The sequence below is a fragment of the Triplophysa dalaica genome, chromosome 22 (assembly GCF_015846415.1).
Source record: "Triplophysa dalaica isolate WHDGS20190420 chromosome 22, ASM1584641v1, whole genome shotgun sequence".
Lineage (NCBI taxonomy): Eukaryota > Metazoa > Chordata > Actinopteri > Cypriniformes > Nemacheilidae > Triplophysa > Triplophysa dalaica.
This window is the reverse complement of record NC_079563.1, coordinates 17,255,626-17,272,381: the sequence shown is the minus strand read 5'-3', so window position 1 is coordinate 17,272,381 and position 16,756 is coordinate 17,255,626. Positions and strand designations below refer to the sequence as shown.

The window sequence follows — 16,756 nt, the reverse complement described above, 5'->3', positions numbered from 1 at the left end:
CTTATTGATCCCATCTGCTGGCCGAAAGGATTTTGAGGTCGAAAATGATAATTCATTCAGCGGAGGACAGCGATTGGGTCGTCCCTTTTCAGGTCACCGGGCAGGATATTGAACACTGAATATTAAGAGTGCTAAATAAATTCAGGATTAACATTATGGAAATTAAAACCTTCTGCAAAAAAACTAGAATTTTATGCAGGTACACATGAAAGCATGGAATGAGGTTAATGAAACCTCATTTACAGTATATGTGAAATAAAAGAAATGATATACTATTAAATAAAAAGAAAAAATATTTGCCATTGGGTCATTGATCTATGCATTGAATATCATGCGGCGTGGCATCTGCATACAAGTGGACAAACTGAAGGTAATATAGCTAGACTAATCTCTCCATGTTTTATCAGAGCTGTAACCATGGAGACCAAACACCCAGAGCCATTGAAAAACAGAGTTGCGACACTGCCATAGACGTCCGTAGGAAGAATGGAATGCGGAATTAACTCGTGTCATGGAGCGACCAATAGTTCCAAACATTGCATTGAAGTCCATTCATTTCACTGTTTCTCAAACACATTCGCAAGTAAGTTGATAAGATACATCTCTGTAAACCTGGTGTTTTATAATAAGGAATTTCTAAACAAAATATTGTTTTCCTAAATAAACGTGACCACTCGCCGGCGAGATCAAAATGTGTCGCAACTCTGTTTTTCAACATCTCTGACCGCTACAATTGAAGTGTTGATGGAAACATGCTGTTCACCAGTCACTAGTTGTGTTTCCTTTCGAAAGGATGCGTCTTCGAGTCCTCCGATATAAATAACTAGATGCCACATTAGCATCTTTTTCTAGTCGAATGCCTTCCGAAATGAGACACAGCTACTGTTTGCGTGTTGAAAATCTGACCTGTGATCGGTTCCAAAACATGTGGAGAAAAGTCTCCTAGTTTCCTAACATTTTCACATTACAGTATTCATCTACCAAACAAAAATAACACCAAACAAAACATTTTAAAAGGGAAATATGGGGAAAATACACATTAGTTCGGTTTTAGTACAAATTAGTGTTTCTTTGTCATTGTATAAATGAAACAAATACCTTTTATAACATATCATAGCCATTTCTAGATATTAACTTGACTGAACTTTTTTTCATTCACCAAAACACACAAGTGTCTGCGTAACCTACTTAATCTCACAGTTTGAACACATCTAGTCTAGTAAAGTTTGCTGCTTCATTCCATTACACACCACCAGAGGGCAATACTTTCATATCTGTTGTCCGCAAACAAGCTCTAACAAACTTCAGAATTCCTTGTTTTTAGAATAGATCAGGATGGTTCAATTACCGTTTATCTGAGGTTTTCATAGTGGTAGAAATTCAAGGGATGGATTTAGAGTCAACTTTTCAGGGAGGGTTTTTAGCACGCCATGTTTGGACTTTAAGCCCACTTGTTTGTAAAATGTACAAACACTGCTAAATCATAAATATATAGTTTAAATGAAGCAAGTGAGAGAGAGCAGCAAGCAGAAGAAAATGACGGCTGAAGAAGCATCGGCCCCATGTGTGATCTTTTTCTGCCAAGTGACTCTATTGATTTGTTTAATTTCATGTCTGCAGTGGAGACCGAGAGACGACACAATCACATCTCCTGCCACTGTTCATTTAGCCCTCGCTCTGAACGGATCCACTCCACCACCTGTGCCCCATTCACTGCGCTGCCACAGCGCCCGCTCACTTTCACACCTGTCCTGTCTGATGGCTCGTCTACGTCTCGACATTGGCAACGAGCTGATTTGGGGTGTAAGTGGATTTATGAGATCTTTTGGTTGGATTTCGAAGCTGCGTCTCAATTTGAAGGTTGAGTCCTCCGGAAGTTGACAGCATATGGCATCGAGGTGGTCTCATTTCAGTAAAAACATTATAAAATGATAATTTATTTCTCTGACGACGCAATCATCGTGGGTTCATTCTTACATCGAAATGTAACGATTGCTTTCTTGAATTATTAAACAGCGACGACATATGCGCCCCACAAATGCAAGGATGCATCCAGTTATTTAGAAATCGTTGCCAGGATGTGTCCGGGGAAAAATGGCACGTATGGTCACATGAACAATTTTGATGATTATAGGTCTAAAACACTGTAAAATAATCATCACCCTACAAACCTGTCAGACAGCTGGCTCGTTTATCACTATTGGGTTAATAGAAGTGAATTGAATCATAATGTCAGTAGTTAAGCGTCTGTTTTAAAGTTTTGTGAATCCAGCAACAGCTTCCTGACTGATAAAAGACTAAAGAAAGAGTCAACATAGGAGTGTTTTCTGTTAGCACTGTTAAACAATGCCTCACTTAAACATGTTTTTCCTGTCAAGGGTGAAACAGTGATTTATCACGGGCTGACATCACCGAACAATACAATGAACAAATTGACAGAAGACTACTACTACCCACTGCTTACACATGGTGGTGAGAGCGCGTCACAAAAATGTCCCCCGGCCCTTAGGGAACGATTCGCTAGCACACTAGACTAAAATTAAACAATGAGTCAATCCAGATGTTTCAGGAGAAGCTAAATAGAAAAAAATGCGTCTTTGGGAAATGGACGTCCTGTAAGATCAGTGTGTCCTTTTGAAAAAGCACAAAGCTTTGGATTGTTGACCTGGGATTCTTCTGGAGGCGACGCTGGAATGTTTTGTTTAGATCAAGTATAACAAGACTTGAATCTCATCTCGCCCTCCATAGACAAAACCGACAGAACATTCTTATAAAGATCATCTCTTTTCAACCGACTATGGACTATGGGATGCACAGAATGATCGGCAACCGAAAATATAATAAAACAATTGCGAAATGACGTGTGATATGATCAAGCAGCAATCAGCACAGAGAGAGAGAAATGCTACAAACATGTCAGCAGTGTGTGGAGCATTTTATAGCGTCAGAGAAAGACACAGCACGGCACTTGCCGCGCCGGAGTAAATTTCTGAATGAAACATCTCCACTGCTCAGTAAATTGTGTACTTCAGACGGGAGAGCGTGGTCTGACAGTAGCCCCGCCACTCGCAAAATCCTTTGACATCATCAATGGTCACGTGCACACAGTTCCCTGTACTCAACAACTTGTCAAGTATGTTCTGTGCATCTTGGCCACGAGTGCACCTTCTGAGAAAACAGTGACAGGCAGCTTTTGTGGGCGGAGTTTGGAGGAAAGAAAGTGAACTAAAATGGTTGTCAATCAGAATTGCTTGAATGGATGTTTTTTCTTCCTTAAATCATTTTGCAATGTAGCCTACAGTTTCCTTTATTCATATTTTTAACTTATAATGTTGAATGACACTTTTTAATGAAGTGTTTTGTTTTAGGGGTACAGAGTTCATTCTTCCAGCAGTCAGTCATAGGCCTACTATATGAGGGAGAGGGCTATATTTTTTTTAATTTAGCCTCCTTGTTTTGCTCAATTTTATTTCAAGTTATATTGTATTATTATGAATTGCGAGACAAAATATAAAAAGCATTTTCACCATTCAGTCTATGCAATAGTGAAAAAATGGGCTAAATAAATAGAAGAAATACAAAAAGCCGTGTTCTGTGTTCGGCCTTCAGCCAAGTGTTTCATTTTTATTCAGCTTTGACCAAGAATTTTCATTCCGCTGCGTCCCTACTACTGACCCATGACAGTCACATCTACTGTACGAAGAAACAGGTACAGTTACGGTTTCAAAACACACCGGGACGCAAGATGATCTTCTTTGCTGACGTCATGAGTTACATGATACAAGCTTTTAACTTGATAAACTAACCAGCCTTTCATTATCCACAGCCACCGCGGCCTTGCAGAGACAAGAGCTCCCAAATGGCCCTCAAAGTAAACAATTACATTAATGCCACTCTACATACCATCAAGCAACACTTTGTTAAAACAGTTCAACACAACTGTTAAGAGATATAAATCATCTCTGTTGTTGCTTGACTTTTTTGCTTGATAAGGGACCTTGCGCTCATACAGAAAGTGTCATGCATTCACAGCTGATCTTGTTTCAGACAAGGTTGAGACTCGAGACAGATTCATTTCAGACTGTAAGAACTACAACAAATGTGACCGAGCAAGTTACCGTTGTATAACTGGTCACAACTTTCTGACATCATTTTTGAGACTAAGGCGTTAAGGCTTGAAACGCTCCTCGGGAACACACACTTTTCCATGTTCTGCTTCGCCTAATTTGCCATCACAGGTTGTGAGTTTGTCTTTCCACTTACCCAAATGCTTTATTCATTAAAAGCACTGAAGAAGATGACAGATGATGAAGAGGAAAGAGAGATGAGAAGAGCGTGTAATAAGAGCTATATTTTCATGGCACAGTCCGGTTTCATTACTAAGAGCCATGTGGTCGATTACCTGGGATTAAAGTTACCGGCGGTGCAATCTGCCAGCATCTGTCTCACTGTGTCTCATTCCGTCTCGCTGAATTAATTATCTTCTCCACAGGAGACTGACTTTCTCACTACCATTTGGCACGCTTGGCAGGCACACCGTAAACGATCAAAGATTTTTCCGTCCTTGAGAAGTTTCCGTGTAGCTTTTTTTTTCTCTCTCTCAGACAACAGAGCGCTTTTATGAGTTTAACAGGTAGACTTCAGCATCACAGTCTCATTTTGACACGGATCGGGTTAATATTAGGCCGGTTCCCTTGTTGGCGTGAGCATCAGCGGCTAGTTTATTTTCAAAGCTTTTCCATATACAGACAATGAGCCCAGCAGTCAAGCACCGACTATTAGTGGACAAACAACATGAAACATGAAACAAAAGAATGTTTTCCTTTTTAATACCCCTCATCTCTGTTTAAATCCAAATGAGATTATGTCTCAACAAGAGGCCATGTTCTTCAGCGTTACGTCTGGCGTGAAGACCAGCTGTGGATGGATGGACAACTAGAACAAAAGAAGGTTAAGCCACATCATCCCCTCAAATATCTTCAACTGCGTCAGTGGTGCAGAACACAAAAACACGTGTTTCCAATACACACTGATGAAAATATAAGCGATCTACCCAAACTGTGTGTGGACAGACAATCCTTCCTATGTGATTTGTTTATATCTGGGAGTATTTTCATAAAGAAACAGAGGAAAACTGTTCTCTGAAAACAAGGAAAACTTTGATATCTGCAAACTGCTGTTGCAGAGCGTTGAAAATGATCTGTAAAAATGGACGCAAGGATGCGTACAACCACATGAAGCGATCTGAGCTAGGGGAACAACTCTTTGGAGATTTCCAAGAACTCCAGGACTAATTTGCATTGTCTTGAAGGGCTTTTCCATCAGCGCTGCTGGAGTCTAATCCCTGCATTAGGGAGCGTCCGATTACCTCACGCTGGCGTATATGCTGGTAGCATTAACACTTAGTTGAGGTAATAGGTTTAGTCATTTTGCTGTTGGACAGATGCTAATCCCATTAAACCCTACCTCTGTGATGTCACTGATGTCTTTTAACGGACTTTCTCGCAGCAGGTGTGCGTAGATGTGGGCTGTCCCAGGGATGCCCTGTCGCGAACCTAACCCTGGGAAGATCTCTAGACGTCACAAGCTACGTACCGTACGCTCCGAATCTTTTAATAGCATCATCCCTGCTGTAAGATTACCACATCTTATCCCATCGCGTCTACTTACACCTAAAAAACATTGTGTGTGAAGTACGTTACGTAATGTGACATGCTTTGGAAAACTACTATGAATAAAAATATTCACGAAATATTCTTAGAAAATGAAAGGCTTCAAAGTGCCTTTAAAAGACAATCGAAGGCACACAGCCGCTTCCCCTAAGCCGTGTTCATATGAATATGCATGTATTTGATCACCACTGTCTCAGGTACTTTAAATAAGTAATGCATTAAACTCCAGTGGATGCAGGTGTGTCAAAAAGCTGGCAGGATGTGCTGAATCAGCTGGCGTCTGTACTCTAAGCGATATGAAATAATGGCCTCTACCTCCTGCGTCTGACTCCAGGATGCTAAAGTGCTCAACTCTGAGACACAATCAATGCGGTCATGTGGCTCTTAAAACACATCTTGTTACTGCTGGTGCCAAATCGTATTGCTCTTTGTAATGTCATCGTAGCGCTTTTTCTCTATAACAAACAAACAAACAAGTAAATACGTTTTTCTTGTAGTAAAGCATTGGATTAGCAAAGCAAATGTCATGGGTTGAATACCAGGGATCAAACATTGTTGGTTTTCTTTGAATGCACTTTAGACAAAATCATCTGCCAAATGCCAAATCATGTGATTCAAAACCTGTATATTCAGTGGAACACAAGAGATAATATTTTAAGAAATGTCTTGACAGTTTTGTGTTCATACAACGGAAGTCAATAGGGTTCAATGTTGTTTGGTTGCCAACTTTCTTCAAAATATCTTCTTTTGAGCTCTGCAGAAGAATTAAAGTTTAGGGAGGTGCAACATTCCTTTCAGTAATCCCTTCAATTCACAACCTTTATAACATCACATTTCAAAGATATTTCAAGCTTGTCTATTAGAGAAAGCAGTGAAGTCGACTCTGATGCTGCCCATCTCTCATTCTGCTGCTGCATTGCTGTGCTACAATAGTTGATTGGACCAATTAAAAAACAAAACAACAACGCAGGGCAAGCTCCAGGTCACTGGCACATCCATGAAGACTGAGATACCAAACCTCTTACGCACAACCTTTGACCTTTACAAGCTGTTTAGTGCTCATCTCATCAGATCAATTCCATCGATAAAATGAAGCAGCACAAAACCACCAAAAATCTTCTTCTAAAATGGCTAAAATCATCAAGTCACTTAATATGAGTTGCATGGAAACTATACACAAATACAGTACAAATGCAAAGTTTTCTTTAGGGTTTAAATTCATTCATTGTTACCTGAATATATTACACTGCATGTCCCCAGTAAACATGCATGTGTGCGAGATAAAATGAAAAACAGGGGATTATGTTATTTTGGGCTTATCACTGTGGTGATAAAATGCTTAACATTCCTGGTTTTCATTTTCTGCACCCCTGCCATGTGCTTTCATTTATTCAGCCTGAGTTTCATTACAATGTTCCAAAACTCATTTCAGGCAATGACGCACATGATATTTAAAATATTAGGAATGCATCTGATTTATTATCCTTGTTTGATTTATTTCAGATGAAACCAATGCAGTTTGTAAATAATATAATATTTATTAAAAAACACATATTTGGACACTGAATCCACATCATCCCAGTTTAAAACCAACACGTCTGTTTTGCAAATAGAAGCAACGGAAGCATAACTTTTTTCGGGATGTTTTAAATAGTCTTTGCACATTTTAAATACAGGTATGCCATGTTTAGTCTTGACATCTTTTCAAATGATATAAAATCAAGTAACACGTGTAAAATAAATAAAGGTTCATTCAAATGAATATGGCGGTTAATGAGGTTTGTCATGATATGAACTGATAAACACAGTAACTGCATTACACGCAGAGAGGATTTGTGCTGTTCACATGAAACATCTGTGAATAAAGACACATCTGAACTGTTTTCGCTGCCTTGGGAAAGACAACTGAGATTATAGCGTCTTGAGGCTAAAATACAACTCCAAATGCCATGCTCCAGAGCCTCTATATAGAAATGGTGTCAAACACTGGTTAGTGTGCTCACTAGCTGTACAAAAACAAAATTTAAAGATACTCACACCCTAACATTTACAAAGCATTACTTGAATGTGAGACAATACTTTCTTACTTGGACAGAAAATAACAAAGTGTTTTTGCAATACTGTAACTTGATCGAGTTGAACAATAATGCAAATTACAATCCGTTCTCCCTTCAAATATTTAAGAAGTGGTGTTGGCATGAGCATCGACTTAAGTCACACCAAAGGTTTATTTAAATCCATCTGCAATACTTGTTTATGTTCTGTTTGAGTAGTGACTAAAGTTTATCATGCCCATAATGTCAGCGGCGCTCCTACACGTCAGTTTTCGCCTTGTTGTGTAGCCCTCTAACAAACACAACCACATGTGCATGTGCAACGCTTACGTTCCTGTTGGCTCATTTATAACCATCGTAAAGCAGCACGTCAGAGCGGTGCCATTAAAGACGCCGCAGAGCCTCCGAGAGAACCCGAAGCACGCAGCTGTCACGCCTGATTCATTGTGCCGCGCTCGCTCTGTTTTGATTCGCTGGATTTCCACATCGAGGGTGATGACACCACAGCCTTCTGTTCATGCTCGGGTGTCGACAGGAGTTTTGTCTGAGATAACATGCGAAATCCCAAAGCTGCTAGGTGAATCCACAAGGCAGTCACACACGTAGTGTGGAACACACCCGTCGAGGGAATAAAGAAAAGAATGAACGCCCACACCGAATGTGTAAATAAATAGCCTCTATGGTGATGGCAGTGCGGGAGAGAGGACATGTGGACTAAAGCTCTGCCAAACTACTATGGTAGTGCTTGCCAGGTGTCATCTGAAGCAGACGCCTAATGGTGAATCCGGTTAAGCCATATAGACCAAACAACACTCCCATGTGCTGCCCATGACCTTAAAATTCACAAGGCCTGTGCGATATTAAAGAAAAATGCAATATACGATAGTAGTCTATATAATGCGATATTCAATACAATATTTATTTTTCTATCTCCATCAACCTAAAACTTATAGACTCTAGAACACTTCGCAAGATGAAGAAACTGATCCAGAAGCACTTCCGGTTTAAGTTTTTAAATCTAACATATACTGTATAATTGAAGCTTTAAAATATCCTTTTAAAATGTTGATTTGGTTAAAAATGTTCTGTTAGTCGCATTTTGATCAACCATTGTGTAGTGTAGAAAAACTGTAACCAGGAGTTCTTTTGGACAAGCTTTTGATCAACGTGATAAAATATATTAATATTAATAAGGCGTCACTGCCATTGAAATGAATGGGGAGGAGCGCAAGGCTCAATATGGCCGCCCTAGCGAAGCTTAGCGTATCATAGTATCTAAAGCAAAGCATGAAAAACTATGTTTTTAAGTGCTATTTGGTCATAGGAAACAAAAGTTATGGTACAGTTTACGTCGTTTTTAAATGCTTTTTTAAAATATGGCGTTTATTTGGGATTTTAGCCGACAAATGGAGAAATATCAGTATTCCGATTCACGTCTTATTTGAATTACGGAATAACTGTCCTAACTGCCCAGAGGCGTGTTGCAAAGATGGCCGCAGAGTGTCACGAGTTCAATAAACGGACTTTGGCGTTGTTTACGTCATCCAAAAAATGCTTAACTATTTGCTATTTAAATTTTTTAATAATTCCGTTATTGCAAAATATTGCATCGTATGCACATTTGCGATGTTAAAAAGCTAAGAAACACTAAACAACATTTATTTAGATATAAACAAATTTGGTTGTGTTGCACATCATAGAAAACAATGTTAAGTTATTACAGTAGAGAAAACGAGTTAATTTCTAGCTTTTTTGCGCTATTTTGCCTTCTGGGTTTAAAATACTCATCTGGCCCACGTCAAATATGTGACGTGGCGATGTACTATAGTAGTACCATTATTTTTCATGTGACTGTGTTTTCTTGACCAATCAGAAGACATTTCTTGCAATTATTCAATACAGTGTCTTTTTATTGGAGCGCCCGTCTCCCATGCCGGAACCTTAGCCGTTTTTTAACGGCTCTTCTTCTTACAGCGTTCACGCCCAATTTAATTGCATTTTTCAAAAATGGCAGAGGGATAGAATGTAGCTGAAAGGGTAGGTTTCTTGACTCTCTAAGATGAGTCTGATTTATTGCGCGGCCCTAATTCACTCTAATATGTTTGTTTGATCTGTGTGAATTAACCTTAAAAAATTGTATTTCATGGTTGGGTAAGAAATGGACATGGCTTTGTCTAGAACTTACCCAAACGGCAACTTTTGGAAAGCCTCACTTGACCCCTAGTGACATTTACCTCGAAATTAATACAAATCTACTGGCTTACACGTCCTCGTGGGTTCTATGTGCAAACTACTTAATGAACCCCAGTGAACGCTCTGGTTTACATGTACTCACTACTCACCATATCCAAGAATGCCTTCGGAACGGGAAGTTGTTGACGTGCATCATTTTTATATCCCTTCCTGTGTAATTGCGGCCGGTCTTCATTTAAGCGAAGGCGTGGTTCGGTCGGCGTCTCCCTTCTAGAAATATATAACTCTTACACAGACCTCAGGACAGCCATCATGCCCGCTACTTACAAGCCTCCGTTAAAATTTGCTCCAAACATCTCAGAAACAAAAAGTCAGACACCATCTTCTCAGCGCATCAGCATGCTATTCCACACAAGAGTCTTAATACTTCACAAGTGGAAATCTCTATTGTGCATAAAGAAACGTTTAAGGCAACGGGACGACAGGCATGTCAAGCTAAACTGCTGCTAGTCTTCGTGTTAAGGGCTTATTCCGTAGTAGTAGAGCAAAAACAACAAACAAAGGGCAGCACGAGGGTCGGTCCGCTGCCTTCGGTGTGCAATCTGAAACTCATTGTGCATCCTCATTGTGAAGTCTTAATAAATGTATCTCGGAGAAAAACTGAAAGATGTGCCCGCTTGTGCCTCCAGGAAACCCGGAGTCATCCCTCCTCTGCAAAAATCCTGGCACAGACGGCGCAGATGCCATAGACAGATGAATGACAGGTCCTATCCGGTCCGATGGGCTGCGGTGTCCTCAGTATTCCAATGTAGGTTGAGACAGCCCATCTCCCCAAAATAAAAAGCACCCCTCTCCCGTCTAACACCGTTTACGCTTTTGATCCTCTTAGTGTAGACAGCTTCAATTAATTCACTACTGTTTGCTGAAGGAATGGGTGGAGTAGCCGTAAGGGATTAGATGAAGCGAGCGAGAAGAGACGGTGAAAAAAATAAACCGTGTCATCTTGCCTGCGTTCCAGTGCTCCGTCTCGGCAGACCATGCTCGTGCCGCTGAGCGCTAGCCATCGCGCAGTAGATGAAATTGTGCAACAAAAAGCCTGATAGCACGAGTTCAATCTCTCAACGTTCACACAAGTCACTTATCCACGGATCACACATTCTCTCACTTTCACTCTTCCTAACCCCAGGGTGCGCTCTCTCTCCCTCTCTCTCTCTCCAGTACAAAACGGTGTTCCCGGTTCTCGTCTTGAGAGCGTCAACCAGCTCTCTCTGCCGCAGCACCGGCTCGGGGCAGAACAGGGTGTGTGTGTGTGTTTGCGAGAGACTGCGCGTGTGTGTGTGTGTTTCTCAGCGTCAAGGGCCCCCGCGAGGGAAACTCTGACTGGCCAACATTGCACGGAGCTAAATAAAGCACACATTGTGACAGCTGGACCAGCCTGTTTCTGCAGCAGGATTTAAACCTGATGACAATATCTGAAAGGTCAAAAGCAATGACAAGACATCCAAACAGTGTTCCTGTAGCTCAACCAGTAGTGCGTTTCATAAGCGATGGAAACGTTACATGTTTAATTCCACACACGCGGTGATTAAAAAAATATATAAATTGAATGAATTGTGGATAAAGGCAAAAATGTGACGTGTAAATGCTTACAAAAGAAATAACTAGCAATGAAAAAAAACATCATTAAATAGTTTGGAGTAGTTCTATAACCATGTAAGCCCATAGGGGAGAAAACTAAAAATCTCATAAATAAATACAAGACAGCAATGAGATCTAACAGAGCAAATGATCAGATTAGAGAAGTCATTTGTCAGTTATCTCTTCAGTAAACTCCTGTGGAGCTTTAAAACAGTTTGAAGTCATGTCTCAAATTTTGCTCTGACTTGCCACGATAGCAAATCATGGTATTGAAACATTTATAATTTCATTCGTATGCTCCATGTTCATTTATTCAATTTGACTGTATTATAACAATTGTTTCATTTGTGTCATTTTACAATTTCTCCCCAAAAGTGTTTCATTTGGTGATACGTATTTCAGATCCCCATTAAGCCTCATGAGCCGTGACGGAGCAACATCAGAGCAAAAGAAATTCCCTTTAGACAATACACACATTAACCACATTCTTCCCCAAACCAGATGATTGTGTCTTATATTCCCACAGACACACACGCACCCCTCAGGGCGCCCCAACATGCTTGGCTAATGCCAATTTTGGACAAAGAGAAAACTGCGATCACACCACTCCTTCTTAAAGAATTATGCATGTTGTCCAAGTAAGCACCTTCATTCCTTGTTCAATTTTCCCCTCTGAGTAACCGCAATGAAAAGCTCACTGACAGATCCGTCCATGTGACATAATTCAATTTCACCTCTAAATCTGACTGATGTTTTTATGCAGGGCCTAACACAGCGTAATGCCAACCATAAATCAAAGCTATCGTCGTGACATAATAGAATGTGTACGTTAGGAATTACAAAGTAGCTGGAGCAGAAGCTGAATGAACGCTTTCGATGTCACGCATGGCTGAGGTGCTCTGAATGTGATGTTTGGTTCATTTATGTGCATACACTAGACCTTTCTCTAGGACGGCCATACATTTTCTGAATGACGTAAAGACCGCACATGTTAAGCTGCTCACCGTCAGCTGCAGTAACTGGACTGGGTTTTACAGTAATTAACTGTTTAAAAGTAAATAAACAAAAATCAAGGCAAGTGACGTCTAAATGTTGGGGGCGTGGCCATGTGGTGAGTCGAAAACTAGCTCTGGTTAGTCCGCACACATACAGTATAGTGCCCACTTGCGTCCCGACTAGGGATGCGAATTTAAAGCAAAATTAATATTCGAAGATCGATTAGAACTATTCGAATTTTTTTCGAAATTTGCACCCCTCCCCCACATGGACGCATTTACAGTATTACACACACACAAACGGGGAGAGAGAACATTTACGCTTTAAATCCGTATGACGGCACACTGCTTTATTTATTATGGAATAGGCAATCTTACATCAAGCCATACATTAAGATAACGTGCTGAAACATTAATATATTAACAACCGAATGACGGCACTTATTAACAGTACGTCGATCAGCATCAACAGCTCATAATGCTAGGACATTTCCTTGTAAAATATGAGCATGCACATTTATACCAACTAAAAAACTTTGTGATTGATCAAAGAAAATATATTAAAGCCATAAAGATTTTAGATCCATGATAACCCAGCTTTGCATTGCAGAGTTTGCACTGCACGTTATTCTCATTCATTTTATTAAAGGATCCCCACACAGAGCAAATTTTTGACATCGTCTCAATTTACCGTTTCCGTTATGCCATGGGGGTCTACAGTTTGCGTAACTTCGTTAATAATTGTTGTGAGAAAATGTTTTCCTCTACTGTCTCTCGACTGACAGTCTTTAGGTTTAAGGTGCGTTGTTATTGGCAGCGCCACCCTTTGGTTACATGAACGCGTTACTCGTGAAAACACGGCGATTTTTTTAAGATCGCACACACTATTCGAAATTCTATAATTAAATAAACTAATCGAATATTCGAAATCGTGACTCATCCCTAGTCCCGACCTGAGTTTGATTCCCGTCTCGAGCATCCTTTGCCGGTCCCACTCCCTTATCTCTATCCAAAGCTTTCCTGTCTGTTCTCCACTGTCCTATCAAGCCCCTAAAAAACGTCACCAAAATGCTAAAAAGCACTGCTACTGGCCTTTGGAATATGATTATTTTAAAAGTTTGATATTCTAGTAAAATACCTAGAGGCTGTGTTCACACCAAACGCGAAAGATCCTGTTCCTCGCTCTTTATTACTCACAGGAATGGTTAGTTATTTTCCTGAAGCGAAACACAAATCTGAGCTCAGTTCGTGACATTGTTGACATCTCTTCTGATACACTAATGACAGAGACATTTGTGAGATTTCGGCCTCCTTTTCTTTGGAGAAATATCTGAAACAAAAGTTTGCATTTAATCTCCATTTGATCTCATTCCTGTCGAGGAGAGACGACTGAGATAGTAAAAAGGTCTCATGTGTGACATTTCTTACAGGCTGATTAATTAGATCTCGTTTCCCAAACATTTCAGCTGTGATTTGATACGTGAGCTCCATTCACTTGACTTTATTTTTAAGTCGTCTTACATTATACACAGCAAAAATCTCTGTATTATTAAAATCTCTGTGTAGTTAAGCGACGGACACAAATGTCAGTTTGTGTTTAGCTTAGTCAGGAGAGAGTCTGACGGACACAGTCACTTCTTATCTACATGAACACATGAAGCACACAGACTGGCCTGAAGAACGGAGGCGACCCCAGATGAACTACAGCCAACACAAAGCTGGGCTTTAACCCAACCTTACAGTGTGGATTTGTTTTATATGAAAGGATAATTAATTACAATTAACAAAATCATGACCAGGAACATTAAGTTAATGCTTGCTTAAAGTCCCAGTGAAATAAAAAATGACAATGCCTATTTTTTCATGAAATATTGCAGCACTTATTGTAAATAGTTAAACAATATGGGTCATTCTCTTTTGAATAATTGTGTGGCCTCATAATGTTTAGATAAGTCTGAAAATGTACTTCCGTCCTGTAATGACTATCCATCTTGAATGATGTATGTTAGACGGCCTGGGCAGGGCATCCGTTAACTCCTCCCCTTCAACTTTCGGTCTGCTGCCAGTTCAATTTCAAAATGCAACTGCTGTTTCTATACATCCAATCAAATCGCAAAGACAAAAGCCACGCCCACTTTTATTAATTTGAAATTTCATTTCACTACGGAAGAAAAATGTATTGCAACTTCTGTTTCACGGGGACTTTAAGATACGTCTGCTTCTCTATTAAACGCAGGAGAAACAAAAGCTGAATGTGTTTCACGAATGAGTAGAAATACAGTCAATATAGCAAATTATAGTTACTAAAATACTTCTATAATAACAATCAGAAGCTTTGAGTATAAGAAGAAATTTTTGTGATTTAGTTATACTAAAATTTAAATCATAAATTTACACAAAAATACAAGGAGTCTTGCTCAAAATCAATAATGGAAGACAAATCCAAAACCTAAATTCTGTAGAGATTGTGTTACTTAAGTCCTACAAGACTATGCCATGTGTCAACCTTGTGGCACAGTTTTACTCAAGTCATATTCAGTCTCTTTAACAGAACATGTCCGTTGACAGTATTTTTAACAGTTAGTTTAGTATTAAACACACACCTCTCCTACTCTTCTTTAGGAAGGAGAAAATCGGAGTCAAGATAAAGAAGAAGAAGATATTTCCTCATCAAGGCCTTGATGGTTCAATCTGCTGCTGGAGTACATCTGTAATCTACAACCTTCAGTAGGGCCTCTGTCTATCAGCCACACGACGTCTGCAGGAACAACATCTGATAAACTCAACAACACACACCCATGAGCTAAGACATAAACGGTTTCATACGTTTCAGATTGTAAGGTCAATGTTAGGCTCGAGACATCACAAAAAAAAAAAGATTTTACCTTATAGAATTAAAGAAACAAGGTCCAGAGATGGATAGAGTAGCTTAAATCCTTACTCAAGTAAAAGTACAAGTAACTAAAGAAATTGTTACTCAAGTAAAAGTCACTATTTTAAAAATTACTAGAGTAAAAGTAAAAATGTATGCAATGAAAAAACTACTCAAGTAGCTAGGTACTAATTACTTTGTATCTGATTATATACCATTTATAAAATTAATATTAATATTATCATAACCAGATATCTGTGCAGTATAGAAATAGAGACTTAAGAATAGACAAACACAGAAGAGACAAGCATTTTCGTAAATTTCACCTAGTCCCCAAGTCAATGTTCTTGAATCTTCCTGAATTTTGAATGTTTTAAAAATAGCAGCGGTCTGGAGATATTCAGTCATACAGGCTGGAAAGGCCAACAAACTGTGTGTGCAGTTAAAAGAGAAAATGTCAAACACAGCCAGGGCAGGTATACACTACAGCGGTGTGCAAGGTCACATCCCAACCCCTGCAGAGCAGAGACGACGTCTCTTCAAACACACATCGAATACACCGCTGCTCTATACATGTGTCTGAATGTGACCCAGCACGCACAGTAAAGAATGACATCAAACTTCACTTTAATTTTACAAGGTTTTATGAGGGTCATGAACGTATGGGAAGGTTCTGGGAAGCACAGCTAACATGCTCTTCATTTCTCCAAATTACATACCTCAAGCTAATGACTTTCTCCAAAACGACACTCAAGATCTAAAAAAAACCCTATGAAATATTTTGGATCCAAAAATTAGACGTAAAGTCATTAGATTATCAGTAGTTTGAGAATAATAAAAACATAAAACATAAGACCCTAAATGACTTCACATTGGATCAACTGCCCAGGGTGCGTCACAGACAGGAACCGTACCCAAACATCAGTCAGCTAGGAGAGAAATCAGAGACCATGTGTAATGTGTGTGAGAAAGCTTGAGTTGTCAGTGGAATGAGTGACATTTACACACGCCATCACCTCGGCACGACTCATTAGTATACATCACGGAGACGGACAGAACACTTCTGCTGCCAGAGAACTGGCAGCCAGGAGCAATAAACTTCCAGCAATTGAAGATGTCACAGCTAAAGATTTGGACTTCGGTGGACTTTTTATGTGACGACATAAATCAAACTCGATCAATTTGGGTTTCCCTTTCGGCCAGGTAATGCAGGTTACTCCAAGCAATGCAGGTTACTCCAAACTTACTATTTAGGCATTAGGAACAGCTCACACAAAAAAACATCCCATCGCAATTTTCGACAGAGTGTTTTTAAATTAATTTCTTATGAAG

At 39.7% G+C, this 16,756-nt stretch overlaps 1 protein-coding gene across 7 annotated transcripts in view; it reads right to left on the bottom strand.

The window, feature by feature from the left end:
• LOC130411830 (cAMP-specific 3',5'-cyclic phosphodiesterase 4D-like) overlaps positions 1–16,756 on the bottom strand; it is a 131,847-nt gene that overhangs the window by 39,058 nt on the left and 76,033 nt on the right. Inside the window, exon 1 of one of the 7 annotated variants that reach the window (XM_056736737.1) lies at positions 10,069–11,207. The exons of the other annotated variants lie outside the window; for them this stretch is intronic. Within the exon in view, the coding sequence (XP_056592715.1) occupies positions 10,069–10,154 (86 nt within the window). The 5' untranslated portion in view covers positions 10,155–11,207. Of the gene's footprint in view, positions 1–10,068; positions 11,208–16,756 lie in introns of those variants that run through there. 7 annotated transcript variants of the gene reach the window in all.